We start from the raw sequence: 18,507 nt of genomic DNA, 5'->3' as shown, positions 1-18,507 counted from the left end.
AATGTAGACATGATGGCCAGAACGTAAGCAGCCATACTGGACCATAATGTAGAAGCCACTTGTTGAGAAGAGAGGTAAGTAGGTCCCTGACGGTCATGGAATCACTATACTAATCTAGACTGCCTAGCTCTGCACTGTTTATGTGCTGAAGAAATCAATGTTCATGTTGGCTAAGAACACACAAAAAAATTCTGCTTCTTATAAATTAACCTATTCCTATCTGATGCAGAATTTGATCCCTGTAAATTCATGCTGCATATAACATAACCTTAAAAGAAATGTGGTATTGGCTTAGTGGAAACATTTGGGCAGTGGGTGGTAAAGACTCAGATATCGCAAGATGGAAAACTGATGACCCTTGTTGCCCAGTTGCAAAATATTCGTAGCATGAAGGAAAATAATTGGAAAAATTTATAAACTTGGTATTTGCTGGCTTTTCCTTGCCACTTTCAGCAAAGTTCTCTGAGAGATGAACTCAGGCCAGGGCTAGCCAATCTGCAAGTAGAGATGGAAAGGAATACAGCTTTGCTAAGAGGAACTCTGTCTGTGATGTAAGTGGATTAAGAATCCCATAATTTGGAGCCTTAGGTGGCTGAAAAAAATCCAACTACTTCTATACCCCTAAATCAAAGCATGTAGAAACAGTGCCTGTGAACAAAAGCCTTGGAAGGAAATATGCCTGACATGCAGCCATGCAAGGCTGACAAATATGGCTTAAGAATGCTGTCAGTCTGTTAAATCCCAATGTTCAGATGCCCCCAAGTTAGCTGTCATTAAGAGAGAGGTGGCTGTGCAGCACACAGAAGCCAGGAAATAAAAGATAAAGTCTTTGGGCTTAAACACTGTATCTAGGCAAGAATTACGGCCCTAACTTCTCCCTCACAGAACTGACTAAAAGCAAAAGGATCAGAAATCTTTTGAATTTCTGCACGAATTACATTGCCAGAGATACAGGAAGACTGATATGCATCCATGGGCTTCTCCCGTCACTGCTGACAAGCACAGCTGTGGAGGTGTTTGGTACTTCTGAAGCAGCGTTAGGAGTCTCAGCATCCAGCCACCAGCTCTGTGGGCCCTGACAGGCAGGACGCAGGACACAGGACACATGCTGTCCCGGTACAGACTGCAGTGGGTGCGGCGTGCAGCTTTCTGAGGGGCATGATTTCCTAGGCATTGCAGGAGCAACGCAGCTCAGAAGTCATCATTTCCTGATTGCAGAAGGGTCACTGCTCCCTTGGTGGCCTCATTCTGTGAAGACTGGGACTTATTTCTGAAAATCAAATCCTAGTCTGTTTAATCGACACTCTTAAGTATTCAGTACTCTCTGTGCTTATACCAAGGGAATAGATTCTATTCTCTGCAACTGAACCTCGACTGGTACTGTAAATCGTACAGGAAGAATAGTGGTTGCAGACAATAAGATCTCAATTGAGACAGGAAAGCTAGAATTAGGAAAATTAGAATAGGAAACTGGAATTGGTTATCTGTCCTGGTAGAGTCTGAAAATAGCGACGATTCTGATAGCATTAGAGAATGAGACACTCCCGTCCATGGTACACAAAGGCAAACTCAGGGACTGACTATAATTACATTTCTAATTCTGTCCTTGTCTGTTAGGGGCATCAACATTATACTGATCTCAAAATAAGCTTTCTATTTTGCTTTCAAGTAGGAATTATCAATCCCATGAAAGCATGGTAAAAAAAACTAGTTTTGAGCCTATTTTACCAAGTGATAGCAGCACTAACTTCTCTTTAGGCAGTTGACAGATCACTGTGTGTGTCATAGTGCTCTTTCTACAAAGCCAACGATCAGGAGCTTTACACATCTCACTCTTGCAGTGGGTATTTGGGATGGACATTTGATTCCAAGATGGGGAAATTAAGAGGCAGTTATTTGGATTTAGGATTCGTGGCTTGGCAAGGGAAGAGGTCACCAATGCCCTGCACACTTTTTAGGATAAATATCATCATTGGAGGTGATTTCTTACAGTCTGATGGTTTTACATACCATCTGGTAACTCTCCAATGTATATCCCCTGATCTAAATCCTCCACTGAGCTCCAAACTTGCTATCTCCTAGCTCAGCATCACTATTTGTATGTGAAATAGGCATCTCAATCTTAATATCCAAGAACAACGGCCCCTCCCATCAAAACCGCGACCACCCCAATGTTCCCCATTTTAGCAAGGACCAACCATTACCCAGTTACTTTGGTAAAATAAAAGAAAGTCCTGTCATTTTCATGTTTTTTTCTTACAATCCATCAGTAGGTCCTGTTGGCTCTGCTTCAAAATACATCCTGAATCCTACCAGTTCTCAACATTTCCACTGCTGCTACTTTATTCCAAGCCACCATGATTTAGTCCACAGGTGGCGCTTTTGAAGGTCAACCGTCTACCCTCAGCAGCCACTTTACAACTAATGCCACTCCCTAGTTCAAAGCCACCCAGGACTCCCATCTCTCTCCTGCTTAATCAGAACCCCATAGCTATCTCATTTGCACCATTCTCAGCCCTAGGCCACAGGGCTCCTGGCGCGGCACCCCTAGGCCACCGGGCCTGTAGGTCACCAGGCTTCGCACCCCTAAGTCACTGGGATCCCCAACCCTAGGTCACTGGGCTCCGCACACCTAGGTCACCGTGATCCGGGATCTCCACACCTAGCTCAGTGGGCTCTGGGATCCCCACACCTGGGTCACCGTGATCCGGGATCCCCACACCTGGGTCACCGTGATCCGGGATCCCCACACCTAGGTCACCGGGCTCCACCCCAGGCCTCCCGCTCCCTCCAGAGCGAGCGCGGAGCGTGAGGACGCCGCCGAGGCCGCTCGGTTCCCCGGCCCCGCTCCCCGGCAGCAGGGGGCGAGCAGAGGCCTGGGAGAGCCCCGTGCCCGAGGGCGCTCCCCGTCCCTCACAGGGGTCCGCCAGGTCACATCACTTCACCTAACCTTTACCCTCCTCTGGGGCGGGGACACGCGCCCTCTCGCCGCGTCCCCTACCTGGGACAACGCCTGGCACCAGCGGGCAGAGGACATAGCCCGCCCGTCAGCCCCGGGCCGGCGCCGCTGAGGAGAGCGGACCCGGGAGCGGCGGTCCTGAGGGGCCGCAGCCGCGCCCCGGGCGCCCGTGTCCGCCTCGGCGGCGACTGCACGGGACGAGCGCGGAGGGGCTGCGGGACCGCGGCGCTGCGGCGCTCGCCCAGGACCGCCCCGTTCGCGCGGGCCGCGCCGACCGCGAGACCCTCAAGAGAGCGTGGGTGCCGCACCCCCTCCCCCGCCCGCCGCGGCCCCGCCCCGCTCCCCGCGGCCCCGCCCCCGAGCGCGCGAGGAGGGCGGGGCCACGGCGAAGGCCTCAACCGGAAGCCGCGCCGCGGCACCGCCCGCCGACGAGGGTCGCAGAGCGGGACTGAGCGACGGCCGCGAAAGCGCGCGCTCGAGTGCCAATGAGAGCGGATGAGGGCGGGCGCGCCGAGGGAGCTTCGTATGTCCAACAGCGGTTGGCTGGAGCCCCCTTTCCCTTCTTCTTATTGGCTGGGCCTCCCCGCCTTCCGATTGGCTTTCGCCTTGTTACTTGTGATTGGCTCCTCCTGGGCTGGGGCGGCCAGGTTTGGGGCTGTTCGCCACGGATTGGCGGGTTTGAGCGCAGGCGGCTCCTCCCGCCGAGGGGTCCGTCCCATCGTGTCTCTGTCCCGTCTCCCGACCCGTACGCGGTCCCTCAACTCGCGCGCACGAATGGTTAAAAAGAAAAAAACAAGGGTGTGAGGCTCGAGCCCGCCCGCCGGCCCGGAGCCGCCGGCGCGCCCTTGGAGGACCCGCGGGCTGCCCGTGACGCTGCCTGCGCGGCGCGGAGCCGCACAGCCCGTTGGGGGCGAGGGGAGCCCGGCGTCCCCGCCGGCCCGGCAGCCCGCGCGAGCCCGGGCCGCGAGTGGCGGGCGCGAGGCGGCTGCGGCCTGTGGCGCGGGCGCGGCGTGCGGAGTGGAGCCGGCACTTGGGGAGGCCGCCCCTCGGAGCGCGGCGCTGCGCGGGCCGGGCGACGGCGCGGGGGTCCTGAGACGGAGGAAAACGCGCCAAGTTTCCGTCGGCGGGGCGGGGCGCGGGACCCCGGCGGCGGCGGCGGTGCGGCGCTCCTGCCCTCGCGGCGGTGGCGGCGGCACCGCCCAGGATGTAGTCGCGGCCCGAGCGGCCCCGGCCCGGTCCCGCCCTGCAGAGCGGCGGGCACTCCCGTGCGAGCGCGGGCGCCAGCTCCGTCGGGGCTCCGCCGCCCGCCCGGCCGGCCGGCGTCGAGCCGCGCACCTGTGGGCCGCGCCAGGTGAGGCCGGAGGGCGGCGGGCGGCGCGGGGGCCCCCGGGCAGGTGCGGGCGGGGCGGGCCGTCCCCGCGCGCGTCCCTGGGCGCTCGGCCGCCCCGGCTCGCTGTCGCCGCGCAGTTTAACTTTAGTTCCCAGAAGTTTCCCGGGCGCCACGTGTCTGGGACTTTTGTCGGGGACGCCCTCCGTGTTTGCCGCTTCTCGAGGAGGAGTGGCGCGCGTCGCGTTCTGCGCCGAAGCTCTGAGCCGGGCTGTGGGGGCCGCCTGGCGCGGGGCGCGCTTGTGCCGCCGGGGAGCCGGCTCGGGCGCCCGCCTGAGGACCGCGGGCCGCGGGGCCGGCCGGCGGCGACTGGTGCCCGCGGTTCCGGCTGCCCTGCCTCTTCGGGAAGCCGCTTTCCGCCACTTGTTAGCACCGGCGCCCGGAGAGACCTGACGAGGCCTGGCGCGGCGGCGGCGGCGGCTCTGGAGCCCCGCGGGGCGGGGGCCGCGTGGGCTCGCTCGGCGCTCCGTCCGCGCCTGGGGGTCCCGCTGGCTCCGGCTCTGGGTGACTTCCCGGGGACGCTGCCGTCAGGTAGCGGGAAGGAGGGCCGATGCAGAGTCACGGCCGCTGATGCTTTGCTTCTCGTCCGAAAGTTTTCCTTGAGAACAGGGCAGATTGCAAAAGACAAGCCGAACCGCCTTTTCCTCGTCAAGGCAGTGTGTGTGTTTAAGAGCGGCTGTGGTCTCTCGTGCGCGCCCCCGAGTGCAGCCGCTTCTCCCGCCGCCCGCCCGGCTGGGCGTCTGCTGCGTTATTTCCTCCCGCCCCGGGGTCGCCCTGAGCGCCGGGGCCGCGCCGTTTTCGCGGGCAGGGTGGCCGCCGAGCTTCTCGGAGACCGGGGTGCTGGTGTTCAGGGGGACGCCCGGCCCGCTCCTCCGAGGCCCCCTCGTGCTCTACACCTAGAGACGGGAGTTCGCATCAGTACTTTCTCAGTGAGTTAATTGGGAGGAAGGTCGAGTTGTTCCTCCTCCATCCTCGCGCTGTGCTGCGGGCCTGCGGACGCGGGTGTGTGACAGGCCGATGCTCTGAGTTTGAGGAGGCGGAGGCCGGCCGGCCCCTCCGCTGGCGCAGTCGGCGTGGCGCGCCTGCCCTGCCGGGCGTTCGGTTTGCAGCCCGGAGGTGTGACGAGTCCCATTCCGTGGTAGATTTGCTGTCAGACTGGTGGTGGTGGTGCCTACCCCTGACGACTGGCGCCTGACGCAGCCTTTCTCTGTGATTGACAGATATGCTTGTGGATTGCAACGTCCCTGCGTGAGCCGGTTCTCGTCGGCTCCTTGGGATTGAAGAGAAAATGCCCGGTGTCACACCGAGCGAAAGCAGCGGACTTTCCAGAGGAAGTCCGTCCAAGAAAAACAGACTTTCCTTGAAGTTTTTTCAGAAAAAGGAAACTAAGAGAGCCTTGGATTTCACAGATTCTCCAGAAAACGAAGAAAAAGCCGAGTGTCGAGGCTCTGAAATGTACGTATGCCGGTTCGGCCGTGTGCTGTCTGGAGGCCGCGTCGGCGCGGGCGCGGGGCTCGTCCGAGGCGCCCGGGCCGGCGTCCAGGCAGCCGGCGTCCAGGCGCGAGCGCCGCCCGCTCCCGGGGCTGAGGCGGGCGCGCACCGGGGAGGAGTGTCTGCCTGCACTTACTTTCCAGCCCCCGCCTGAGTGTAGCGCAGCGCGTTTTTGTAAGGCTAAGAAAATAGGCAGTTCTTTCGGTTCAGAGGATGTGACAGTTCCCTGAGATCGTTCAGCTTTGTAGTCACACCTAGCATCTAAACGATCAAACCTGTTGGGGTGTACAGTTGCGGATCCTATTTAAAATGAAGATAGGATGCTTTTGAGGCACATGCCTCAGGGACTGAACACTGAGACCCCATCGAGCCCCTCGCGCCAGCAGTTGCTCTGGCCGAGGCCGCGCGGCTGGGCTGAGGTCCCACGCGCGCTTTCCGCCGCGGGCCGGCGTCAGTCTGGGGGACCGTGCGCGCCTCTTGCTCGGCAGCCTTCACGCCTGTACACGCTGAGGGGGCCTGTACACGCTGAGGGGGCCTGTACACGCTGAGGGGCGGGTGGACAGCTGGCGGCAGTACCGTGACCGAGTGCGGCGGGGGCCTGCTGGGTGTCCGGGAGGTGAGGTGTCAGCTGCAGCGGGTCGCTTTTGAGGGACAGCTGTATGAGTCTCTTCTTAGACTCTCTTTCCTCTTAATCTTCTACTAAGGAGTCTGACTTCTTAGTGCAGCCTCTCCCAAATATTGTCAGTCGGGTTATTCCCAGGTCTCTACCCAGACTTAAACGACTTGATTAGAATGTCATGTTGGCTTTACAAATCAGTTCCAGTTCCTCAGTTTCTACTCTGTAAAACGGGATTAGCAGCCTCTTGATGGAAATTGTTTTGAGGCTTATTGAGTGTAAATAATGTTTTTAAAGTGCTTATAAAACTTTCATTCTGGGTGTATAGCGATTTTTGCACCTGTACAGATTTCTTCTCTTAAAATGTCAAGTAAAATCCATATACTTTGGAGACCATACAACTTTTGGGAAAAGACTCAATCTAAGGAAGTAATGTTTCCACTTCGTTTCTTTAAATACTTCATTATACCTCTCTCCCCTCTATACTCAATAGTGATCAAGTTGTTCCGGCAGCACAGTCCTCACCTATAAACTGTGAGAAGAGGGAGAACTTGTTACCATTTGTGGGACTGAATAATCTCGGCAATACTTGTTATCTTAATAGTATACTTCAGGTAAACTGACAGTTTTGCTATATAATGAAACTTGACTAGGTAAAGAATGATGTAACATTTAGTGTTTCTGAGAATTTCAGATTATTGGCGGATTTTAATTGTCCATACTGCCTTTGCCTTTGTAAGTAAACCAGAATGGGCTAAAGTAATAATAATGATTCTAAGTTGCATGTTAAAACTTCTTTGGGGTAAGAGAGAGTGATATATTAAATATAATTGGGATAGCAAAATTGAGTAGATCTTGGTTAAGGGGAAGATGCCAAACCTTTAGTTTTTCTGCCCAATTCCTGTTGCCATGGTGATAATATATTTTAACACTTGGAACTGTATCTGCTTAATGTTGTACCCTTATAACCATAAGTCTGAGCAGTGTCTGCTCAGGCTCAGTGTCTTGCTGCCAGTGAGGGAAGACAAGTGGGCTACTATGATGAAATAGAGAACAATTTTGACAAAAATATTAGATCTCAGAATTTTAAGTGATGCACATTTAAAAGTGCTTTACAAAAAGTGTGATAGCGTTTTAATGATTTTAGGTACATTGTTGCTTGTTCAGTAAACACTCAGACAGTCTCACTTTTTATAGGTATTATATTTTTGTCCGGGTTTTAAATCTGGAGTGAAGCACTTATTTAATATTATTTCAAGGAAGAAAGAAGCCCTAAAAGATGAAGCCAATCAAAGAGATAAGGTAAAAAAATAAAAGAAGAGAATATAAAAAGTAAATTAATAGAAATTCACTTGCTTAGAAATGAAAAAGTAATAAATAAACACAGGATTTGGGAGGAGGATGACAAAGATTATTTCCCTCAGTATCAGAAAGGCAGTTATTTTTGATTGTAACCTATCATTAACTCAATAAAAAATTAAAAAAAAAAAAGGCAGTTATTTTTCATTCTTGCAAGGTAGCTAACTACATTATCCCTTTTTAGAGTGTCTTCTCCGGTCCTCTAATGTATTGTTTACTAATCAGCACTGTTATTTGTATACCACCATCACAATTTATCATACCTTTCTGTCATCTGCTACTTATCTATTGTTTTCAAATTGATTCGCTTTTAAAATAAGAAACCTTTGACTTACATAATTAGAAAAATGTTATCCACATAATAGAAAGTAATCAAGAAATACTCTTACAAATCTTTAAAAAGTTTATTTGTATATCTCCATAAAATTAGTGTTATAATGAAATTAAATTTAGAAAAGCTAGTATTGTCTAGTGAGACAAAGACAAGAAGGTGGAAGGTACTTAATTTGTTGATAAATATATTGGTTGTGTATTTCTTTCTTGACAGGGAAATTGCAAAGAAGATTCTTTGACAAGTTATGAACTAATATGCAGTTTACAGTCCTTGATCATTTCAGTTGAACAGCTTCAGGCTAATTTTCTCTTAAATCCAGAGAAATACACTGATGAACTTGCTACTCAGCCAAGGCGACTGCTTAACACACTCAGGTATAACCTATAATATAACTGTAGGATTCCAGCTTAGTTGCTTATTGCTCTCTTTGCAGGAGAGTATATGTGAACAAATGGGAATAAAGGGCAAAGAAGATACAAACTAGAGAGCTATGGTCCTTAACATCCCTGAGGCTCCAAAAACTAGAAATTTTTTCACGAGTTTGGTAGTAAATTCATTAGATCTGAATTTGTATGAGTTTATTTACAGCTTTATTCCTATTTATCTGTAATGTGAATATTCATACTTTTTTCTGTAGAAATTGTAATGTGTTTAATTACGGGATACTGCCCCATATCATGTTGGTGATACATATTTTATGTGCCATATTGTTTTTAATCTGAAAATATCTGAATTCCTAAACACATCTGGTCCTAAGGATTTCAGATTAGGAATTATAGGTCTATATTCAAAATATATTATACATAAGAAATGTAAATTCCAAATATTCTATTTTTGTTGTATGTGCTTAGAAGATAACTATTAGTTAATTGGATTAGATTTCTTTGTAGTATTATCTTTAAAAAATGAAACTTTATCCTATATATAATATAGCCTTATCCAAAATATTATAGGGTAAGTCTTTAAAAAATTATTTAATCATTTAGTTTAGGAATGGACCTAGATATAATACATTGCTATATGTTTGTTAAGAGGCAGTTGAGCATGGGGGCCAAGAGCAGATTTGAACCCTGGCTTTGAATCTCAGTGACCTTGGGCAAGTTACCTAATCTGTACATAGTGTTGATAATAGTACTTACCTCAGAGGGTTATTGTGAGAATTATGTTATACATATAATAAGCCTTTTGAAGAAAACCTGGTACATGGTAAACACTGTATATGTATTAGCTGCTATTAACAATAATGTATTTAGAAGAGGATCGAAGTATTTGTGATCATGAAAGTGAAGTAAAATTTGTTTTAACTTTTAGTTACAAGTTTAAATAATTTTCAAATTAGTAGCTGAATAAATGTTTTTAGATTTTTAAAATAATTTATAATATCCCTGTAAATGAATTCATTTCTATATAGAAAATTTTTCTCCTTTTTTTTGTATTATATCTTCAAAACTAGAATACATGAAATGGGAATTTTTATTTATAGGGAACTCAACCCTATGTATGAAGGATATCTACAGCATGATGCACAGGAAGTATTACAGTGTATTTTGGGAAACATTCAAGAAACATGCCAACTTCTAAAAGAAGAAGAAGTAAAAAATGTGGCAGAATTATCTACTAAGGTAGAGGAAAAACCTCATCAGAAAGGGGAAAGGAGTGGTATTAACAGCGTAGAGATGGACAGCATGAGGCATTCTGAAGACCATAAAGAAAAACTCCCAAAAGGGAATGGGAAAAGAAAAAGTGACACTGAATTTGGCAACATGAAGAAAAAAGTTAAAGTATCCAAGGAACACCAGTCATTAGAAGAAAACCAGAGACAAACCAGATCAAAAAGAAAAGCTACAGGTGATATGTTAGAGATTCCTCCTAAAATAATCCCCAAGTACATTTCTGAAGGTGAGAGTGCAAGACCCTCACAAAAGAAATCCAGAGTTAAAGTAAATTGGTTAAAGCCTGCAACTAAGCAACCTAGCATTCTTTCTAAATTCTGTAGTCTGGGAAAAATAACAACACACCAAGGATCCAAAGAACAATCTAAAGAAAGTGAATATCTTGAAGAGGACTTGGGGAAGGGTGAAAATGATGACACAACTAATGGTTGTGGACTTGAATCTCCAGGGAACGATGTTAAATCCATTAATGTTAATGAAGTTAAGCCCATAAACACAGGTCAGTATAATTTATTCTTAGACATTGATAGGTAGGAGGATTAACAGCTCTAGAACTGGAATTTTCTCTTCTTAGATACACCTACAATATAAATCTGGTAAAGTTTTAAGAGAGAAATTAACACTGAATGTAAACTGTGGTGTTTTAAGCTCTGCTTAGATGAACCGTGTGTGTGTGTGTGTGTGTGTGTATGTGTGTATATAAATCGCATTAATCTTAAGGTAATATTAACTTACAGTTTATAAACGAGGAGAGTTCAGTACATTTTAATGGAAAGAGAATAAATATGTTACCCCCTTAACGTATACAGTATTTGACATAAATTCATGAAAGAAGTGCATTTAGTGAAATGCAGTTTTAAAGTAGAGAACTAAGTAGTTATATCATACCAGCACTGGATTTCTACCTAGTTTTGTCCACATCTACAGATCTCAGGGAAGATGTGTAGTATTGACGTGGTTAATGGTTTTATCAAAAGTATCATCCTTACTTTGGGGTTCTTCTTTGGGGAGTGTCTTTGGGAAGGGAGTAAAGACACAATTGTGACTCTCTTCGTTTTTAGAGACAACAGGAATTCATACTCGAAACTATCTTTACAGGGAATGTATACTTCATGAATAAGGCACCTCTTAATGCCAATAAGCAAGTTGAGATTTGAAAATCAGCCTTTTTATTCATGATATACTTTAAATGGAATATTGGTTATTTGGGCCATGCTGAGAAACTAATCTTTATAGACTTACATTTTTCTATTTTTGTTTTAGGTGCAGAGCAGATTGGTTTTGAGCTAGTAGAGAAATTATTTCAAGGTCAGCTGGTATTAAGGACTCGTTGCTTAGAATGTGAAAGTTTAACAGAAAGAAGAGAAGATTTTCAAGACATCAGTGTACCAGTGCAAGAAGATGAGCTTTCCAAAGTAGAGGAGAGTTCTGAAAGTAAGCAAAATTGGCATCTTGTATGGACTGTGGAATAATTATAGTTTTCTTCAACATAACAAAAAGTCTGACAGTAGCTTGTATAATTATTGAGAAAAAAGCTGGCTTTTGGTGTCTTTGGTATAATAAAATATTTCTGCTCACACAACTTAGTAATAGTTAGCATTTAGAAAATGGTGGCATCTTTATTTTGATGTGTAGAGTGTGTCATAATGGGAAAATGAAATGTTTAGTAAGTTAACTTTTGGGAGGAACCTGAATCGCAGAGCTACGGAGGCTATTTTTGTTAACACAGTATCTGAACTACTGTCTTGTCTAGTATAAACCACAAAAAGTATGGAAATGTCATGGGAAATGGTCCTGAGACTGGTTTACCTGTTTGGATCTTGCCATTGGTTATTAAATATAAACTGAAGTCTGTCTTACAGAGTCGGAGACTAGGTTGATCTTGATTTTGCGGTCCCTATCACCTAAATATTTTTTGGCTGACCAAATATAAATATTTAAAAGATACATATGCTGTTGAGGATGAACGTGTAAGATTTTCTGAAACTAAAAAAGGAAGTCTTTTCATTTATTATTTGGGAAGGATTAGTCAGTTGAAATTACATGCTAATTTTGAACATGGAACTCTGTGGTTTAATTTTTTAAATGTCTGAGATTTTTTATTTGTGAGTGAAAAAGATTCTCTTATGTAGTTTCTCCAGAGCCAAAAACAGAAATGAAGACTCTGAGATGGGCAATTTCACAATTTGCTTCAGTGGAGAGAATTGTAGGAGAAGATAAATATTTCTGTGAAAATTGCCATCATTATACTGAAGCCGAACGAAGTCTTTTGTTTGACAAAATGCCTGAAGTTATAACTATTCATTTGAAGTGCTTTGCTGCTAGTGGCTTAGAGTGAGTATTATAATAAAAGCTATATGAAGAAAATGAGCTGCTATATAAGAAGTTTTGTTCAAAATACTTTAATAGTAACAAAATAGTATAATATAAACTGTTGAAGTAATTTATAAAAATTGCCTTAGAAAAGTTTGTTCTTAAGTTTCCCTGTAAAAGTGCATCAGTTTAAATCCTTTTGGTATGAATACATATTCTATGATTTTTCCCACATATTTAGATACAGTTTTTGTTGAATTGATTAAAGCAGGGAACAAATTTTGTATACATCAAGATTTTTCTGAGGGGAGAAAAAGGGCAAAAGTATTTTAGTTTTAATTAAGGTAAGCCAGGAAATCAAACTAGTCTTTCAACAACTTGAGAGATTCTTCTATAGTTGAAAATTGAAATATCTAAAAGCTATTAAAAAATGATAAGTACAGAAATGCCAGTTACATTTTGGATAGTCTGACTTGTCCTGACATGTGTGCACAATGTCATTGTAGATTTTATTCCTTTCTGTGTTAGCGAATTGTTTGAAATTACCATGAGGGCTTCCCAGTAGCTCTCCACACACCTTATTATGCCAGAAGATGACATAGTCCTTTCTCTCAGTGGACTTTATCTTTGCTACAATACTATCTTATTTAATGTTGTCCCCAGATCTTGGTAGAGGCAAACTTCACATTAAAATGACTTACTAAAATGTGAAGGATTTTGAAGTTCAGTGTTTTTAAAATGCCATTTATTTTAATTTTTTGTGAAGAAGATTGACCCTGAGCTGATATCTGTTGCCAGTCTTCCTTTATTTTATGTGGGCTGCTGCCACAGCATGGCTTGATGAGTGGTGCTAGGTCTGTGCCCAGGATCGGAACCTGCAAACCCCAGGCCTCCAAAGCAGAGTGGGCAAACTTAACCACTATGACACTGGGCCAGCCCACCATTTATTTTTTTAATGCACAAAATTAGGAAAATAAAGAGGGGGAAATGTCATATATCCCTCACAGGAACACCTGAATATTAGCACTTCAATATTTTTTCTTTGTGTAAATGTTGTAAATATTACACAAAATTCGGGTCTTGTTTTTATTCTTTTGTGTTTATTATGAGTACTAAATCCCCGCCCCCCCCCCCCCCCCCCCGCCCTGTCCCCTAGGAAGATTCACCCTGAGCTAACATGTTTCCAATCTTCCTTTTTTTGTTTTGCTTGAGGAAGATTGGCCATGAGCTAACATATGTGCCAGTCCTCCTCTATTCTGTATGTGGGATGCAGCCACAGCATAGCTGATGAATGGTGTAGGTCTGCACCCAGGATCTGAACCTGCAAACCTGGCCATCAAAGCAGACTGTGCAAACTTAACCACTATGCCACAGTGCCGGCCCCTATGAGTACTAAATATTAAGGGTTCACTCAGACTTTTACTTGGTTTCACATTGGGTGTAAATGTATCAAGTTGGAATCACAGAAAACCGTTTTCTTTTTTCTTCCAAAGGTTTGACTGTTATGGTGGTGGACTTTCCAAGATCAACACTCCCTTACTGACACCTCTTAAATTGTCACTAGAAGAATGGAGCACAAAGCCAACCAACGATAGCTATGGATTATTTGCTGTTGTGATGCATAGCGGCATTACAATTAGTAGCGGGCATTACACTGCTTCTGTTAAAGTCACTGACCTTAACAGTTTAGAACTGGATAAGGGAAATTTTGTAGTGGACCAAATGTGTGAAATAGGTAAACCAGAACCATCAAATGAGGAGGAAGCAAGGGGTGTGGTGGAAAATTACGCTGATGAAGATGTCTCGATTAGAGTTGGTGCAAATACACAGCCAAGTAAAGTTTTGAACAAAAAAAATGTAGAAGCTATTGGACTTCTTGGAGGACAAAAGAGCAAAGCAGATTATGAGCTATACAACAAAGCGTCTAATCCTGATAAAGGTGCCAGTACAGCATTTGCTGAAAACAGAAGTTCTGAGACTAACAGTTCTAATGGGACCCATGAATCTGATAGAAACAAGGAATCCAGTGACCAAACAGGCATTAACATTAGTGGATTTGAGAACAAAATTTCATATGTAGTGCAAAGCTTAAAGGAGTATGAGGGGAAGTGGTTGCTTTTTGATGATTCTGAAGTGAAAGTCACTGAAGAGAAGGACTTTTTGAATTCTCTTTCCCCTTCTACATCTCCTACATCCACGCCTTACTTGCTATTTTATAAGAAATTATAGAGTGAGTGTATTTTCCTTGTGTATATACTAAACAGACCTGGACAAACGTTGGCAAAGTTGATTACATTAAAGGGTCTTTGGCTTATCTTTTGAAGCCATTGGATATTACTGGTTTCTTTCGGTTTTTATAAAATAGTGAAGTTGGAATTGAAAACCATGTTAATTTTTAGAATTCATTTTCCTTAGTAGAGACTAGTGATGCATTAGCTTCTGGGAACAAACTTCTATAGGTTCTTAATTATCCAAAACAGAAGCATTTAAACAGTTTTGCGTTTGCTTTTTAAAATAAAGTGCTTGTATTTTTATCTCCATATTTTGGAGTAATTATCTACATGATGTTTATAGGTCCTGTAGTTTTTCAGCTAGAAGGAGAATCTCATTTCAGTACATTTAGTTTCATAAGTCGTGAAGCCAGATCCTTGATGGGCTGTATTAGAGGCACAAAGTCTGGAAGAGGTGTATTCACAATGGTGTACATTTTGTGCCTTGAATCACTTTGAAGAGTCTCAGAAAACCTGGACAGTCAGCCCCCTTCTATCTTCACAAGAATTTTACTTGTATTTATGAAGATGATTCTGTATTCTAGTAAATCTTTTTAGGCATGGACTAATTTGTATCTCTTCATAGTCATACTCTACACAATCTGTATATAGTACATCAAATTTAGAGGTGTGACCTTAAAGTTAACTTTTTTAAAAAACCAAGAGGTCAATAAAACTTAAACTGCTTAACAACTATGTATACAAATGCTTGAATTTTTTTTACTTGCACATTTTTATGATAAATATAGCTTGGTTCTCTTAAAGATCAGAATATGTGTGTGTATGTATACTATATACACATATTATACATAGACACACATAGAAGAGAAAGCATGCATAATTACCTTTAATAAAATTTTCTGAAAGTTGAAGGTGAAGAAATTTTCAAGTAGGAGAAATTGTGCTTAGTCTCTCCAAGTTGTCATACTTAAAAGAAGTTTACAATAAAAATGGTCACATCCTAGTTGTCCTTTAAAGGAGACAGAACTATGGAATCCAAACTTAGATGATGCTTTGGGTACACATAAAAACTTGGTTAAATTTTCATTTTAAATACAGTATATTAAATTGGTAAATGATCAGTTATCTTACGACTTGTTAAAGGACATCCTTGGTATTAAGAATATTAAAAATAATTCTAAAGAATATATAAATGCTATTGGAATAACACTTCTACACCCCATTTTAACAGATGAAAGTACCTTTAACAAATAAACTAGTTGCCCATTTAAAATGTCTTTCATTCTTCCACAAGATGATGTGATATAAAGTCAGTTCTCACCTGTTTCTATCTTCAGAATCACTGATGGAACTTTAAAAAGAAACAGCCCTGAACACCACCCACACACTTCTGATGGGGCAGTTCTGGGACAGAGCCTGGGCTTCTAACACTCAGGAGGCAGCCAAGTTAAGAATTTTTTAAGAAAAGTATGTGGGAAGTTAGGTGTTCACTATCATCCAGTGTTTTAAGAAAAAAGCCTCTTCTGACTTGAGTCAAAAGATAATTAGTATTGCAAGATAATTAAGTCATAAACCTTAAAATTCATGATATTGTCACCGAGATGCATGTGAAACAATCCAAACTCTTACATAAGTGTAACCTAATGAGAAATGACCAATAGGTTACTAAATATTCTCTCCCTTATGTCTACCTGCCCCCCCCCCCACAAAGATGAAAGAGTATATGTGTTACCTTTTTTTGATTTAATGAGTTTCCATTCTTGACTCCTTGCCTTTCCTTATTGTTCATCTGGATTGTCTGTCCCCAAATAGATTTTTGAGGTTATGCCTTTTTGACTTCTCAGTTCACCCCTTTTGGTCCTACGTTGTAGACTCATCTGAAAAACCTTTTTGTGATTCAGTCTTTGAATTGATCTAGGTAAGAGGAATTTGAGGTAATATTGCCTGTTATAAGGTAGGCTGAAGGGGGGATACCAGCCATCACCTCTGCTCTCAAGAGAATTGAACATTTTTGAGATCTTGTTTTCAACACCAACTACAGAATGAAGGCACTATTAAATTTGATCAGTTCTTAAGTGATTCATGTAACATGGTCAGTCTGTAATACTATGCAAAGAAGACATATCCTTCACAACACTTGCAGAAATCATTAATGTGCACTTTCTCAGAAAAACTTGAGTAATTGAAATATTTTCAAAAAAATTTTTGCAGTTTTTCATATAAAATTATTCATATTCTTAAAACAGCTGATTTTACTTTACATGTACTTTGTAAAATCTATACAAGTGTCAAAAAGCAGAACTCGTTCAGCTAGTAGATTGAAACACTAGCTGTCTGTTTTATGGTGATAGAAGATAGTTTTAAAGCAGGTTTCTAACTTACCAGTTTAGATCCCTAAAAAACTGATAACATGACTAGCTTGTTTAATTTGAAACACAGGAATCATTCATTTCAGTCCCTTTGAGTCTTGAAGTTCATACTATCATTAGTATGCTAAGGTTGGGAGTCAAAGATGAAGCTCTTGTCACTGGTTAGCTATCTCAGTATTTAATCATTATTTATAGACAAAAGCTTTATCAGGTAAAGTTATTTCTGCAATTTATTCTAAATCCCTTTTTTGGATGTCTAAATGGAAAATAGCTTAGAAACCAGTGTTAAGACTTCACAAACCAGTCATCAGTATATCTCACCCATTTAATTTATTCATTTATTTAATGTGGGCTCTTCTTTGGGCCCATAAAGTAACTGTCAATTTTGATCTTCATTTTGCTAGTTTTGGAACTAGCTCTTGAATCAACTCTAACTTATTCTCTGCCTTTGTCAATAAAGAAAAATTTTTGAAGTCTCAGTAAAATTAGTGTAAACGTTCACATATTTAATAGTACCTTTAAAATAAGCATTACTACATTTAAAATGGTTCCAGGATGAATCTATAAACGGTAATATAAATTAAAAAATACAAACTTAAAGTAAATAAATTTAACATTAGCCATGGTATAAATAATGGTAAATGTATAGTGTACCTTTGAGTCATTGAATTGTCTTAAAAAATAAAGAACAGCATATTACCAGAACATTAAAACCATAGCCATGATTCTCAAACTTCAACAATCTACATTTGATAGTTTGGCCACTGCATTCTTCAATGAGTAAATTAATGCTATAATTTCCAGAATTAAGTCCCAAGTCCTATTTTTCGACAGATCTTAACTTCCTTTCACGCTCAATGGCTCTTTTCAAATGAATAAAACAAATGTGTTTATTTTAGAGATCCATTTTGCGCAGGCTCATTCGACTGAAGGAATCTCTGGGGAGAAAATGAAAGAATATAGTTATCAAGTAAACAATTTTCACATACTCCTTTAAAGTATGTTTTAAGTACTTTTTTTCTGCCACAGTTATCTCAAAGTTTTGCCACCAAAAACGTAACTTTAAAACTTCTTTACCACCAAAGTTTTTATTAACTTTCAAGTTACATGCTCATCTTACACACACTGCGCTATATATTCTGGCTTGCAGACTTCTCTACAGATTAAAAATATATTACAGTAAGCACTTTGCCAAGTCCATTGCACATTTATTCATTTGTCCAATAGGTATATTTGATATTGTGATAAAACAGGAACTAAGGAATAATGACAGATTTCAGGAAAAGATCTGGGGTCATAAAAAGGCAAAAGGCATGTATTTCTTTACTAAGATATTAAATTCTATGTCTTAAATCAGTGGTTCTCAAACTTTTGGGCTTTAGGTCCTTTTTACACTCTTAAAAATTGAGGACCGCAGGAAGCTTTCATTTACATGGGTTCTCTGTTGATATTTAATATTAGAAATTAGCACTAAAAATTTTAACTTATTATTTTACAAAACTCATGTGTTGTTATAAATCACAGTGTTTATTAAAAATAACCTGTAGGGATTTTAGAAGAGTGGCACTCTTAAATATTTAATGTCTGGTTTAAGAGAAAGCCTAGATTCTCCTGTCTGCTTCTGCATTCAATCTTTTACGCTAACACATCGCACGGAGTCTCCGGAAAACTCCACTGTACTCTCATGAGCGTGAGGGTGAAGCCCTGACGTTTACAATCTCTAGGAAGGAAAGGACAGGTACAAAGAGATCCTGTTCAATTCTGAGTCTCAAAGC

The 18,507-nt window shown here is 43.0% G+C and overlaps 2 protein-coding genes across 30 annotated transcripts in view; one reads left to right on the top strand and one right to left on the bottom strand.

The window, feature by feature from the left end:
• The first annotated feature begins 3,866 nt into the window (after positions 1-3,866).
• On the top strand, positions 3,867-15,098 carry USP1 (ubiquitin specific peptidase 1). 6 transcript variants are annotated; one of them, XM_070269002.1, is made up of 9 exons: positions 3,867-4,310; positions 5,567-5,801; positions 6,947-7,067; positions 7,651-7,755; positions 8,360-8,520; positions 9,630-9,994; positions 11,083-11,253; positions 11,952-12,153; positions 13,626-15,098. In XM_070269002.1, the coding sequence occupies exons 2-9, from the start codon at positions 5,635-5,637 to the stop codon at positions 14,359-14,361; spliced, it is 2,028 nt and encodes a 675-aa protein (XP_070125103.1). In that variant the 5' UTR covers positions 3,867-4,310; positions 5,567-5,634; the 3' UTR covers positions 14,362-15,098. The 6 variants fall into 6 exon arrangements, with proteins under 6 accessions (XP_070125103.1, XP_023497776.1, XP_023497777.1 ...); XM_023642008.2 differs by having other exon boundaries at positions 9,630-10,318; XM_023642009.2 differs by having other exon boundaries at positions 4,079-4,310; positions 9,600-9,994.
• Positions 15,099-17,217: 2,119 nt separating this feature from the next.
• Positions 17,218-18,507, bottom strand: part of DOCK7 (dedicator of cytokinesis 7) — a 211,200-nt gene continuing 209,910 nt past the window's right edge. For all 24 annotated transcript variants that reach the window (XR_011439396.1, XR_011439391.1, XR_011439392.1 and 21 more), the window contains one exon: positions 17,218-17,670. Coding sequence is in view for 18 of the 24 variants with exons in the window: in XM_070268987.1 (XP_070125088.1) it covers positions 17,628-17,670 (43 nt within the window). In the remaining 6 variants the exon portion in view is untranslated. The remainder of the gene's footprint in view (positions 17,671-18,507) is intronic.

Source organism: Equus caballus, chromosome 5, assembly GCF_041296265.1.
Source record: "Equus caballus isolate H_3958 breed thoroughbred chromosome 5, TB-T2T, whole genome shotgun sequence".
Lineage (NCBI taxonomy): Eukaryota > Metazoa > Chordata > Mammalia > Perissodactyla > Equidae > Equus > Equus caballus.
The sequence above is the reverse complement of the archived record's forward strand: the minus strand, read 5'-3'. Positions and strand labels throughout refer to the sequence as shown.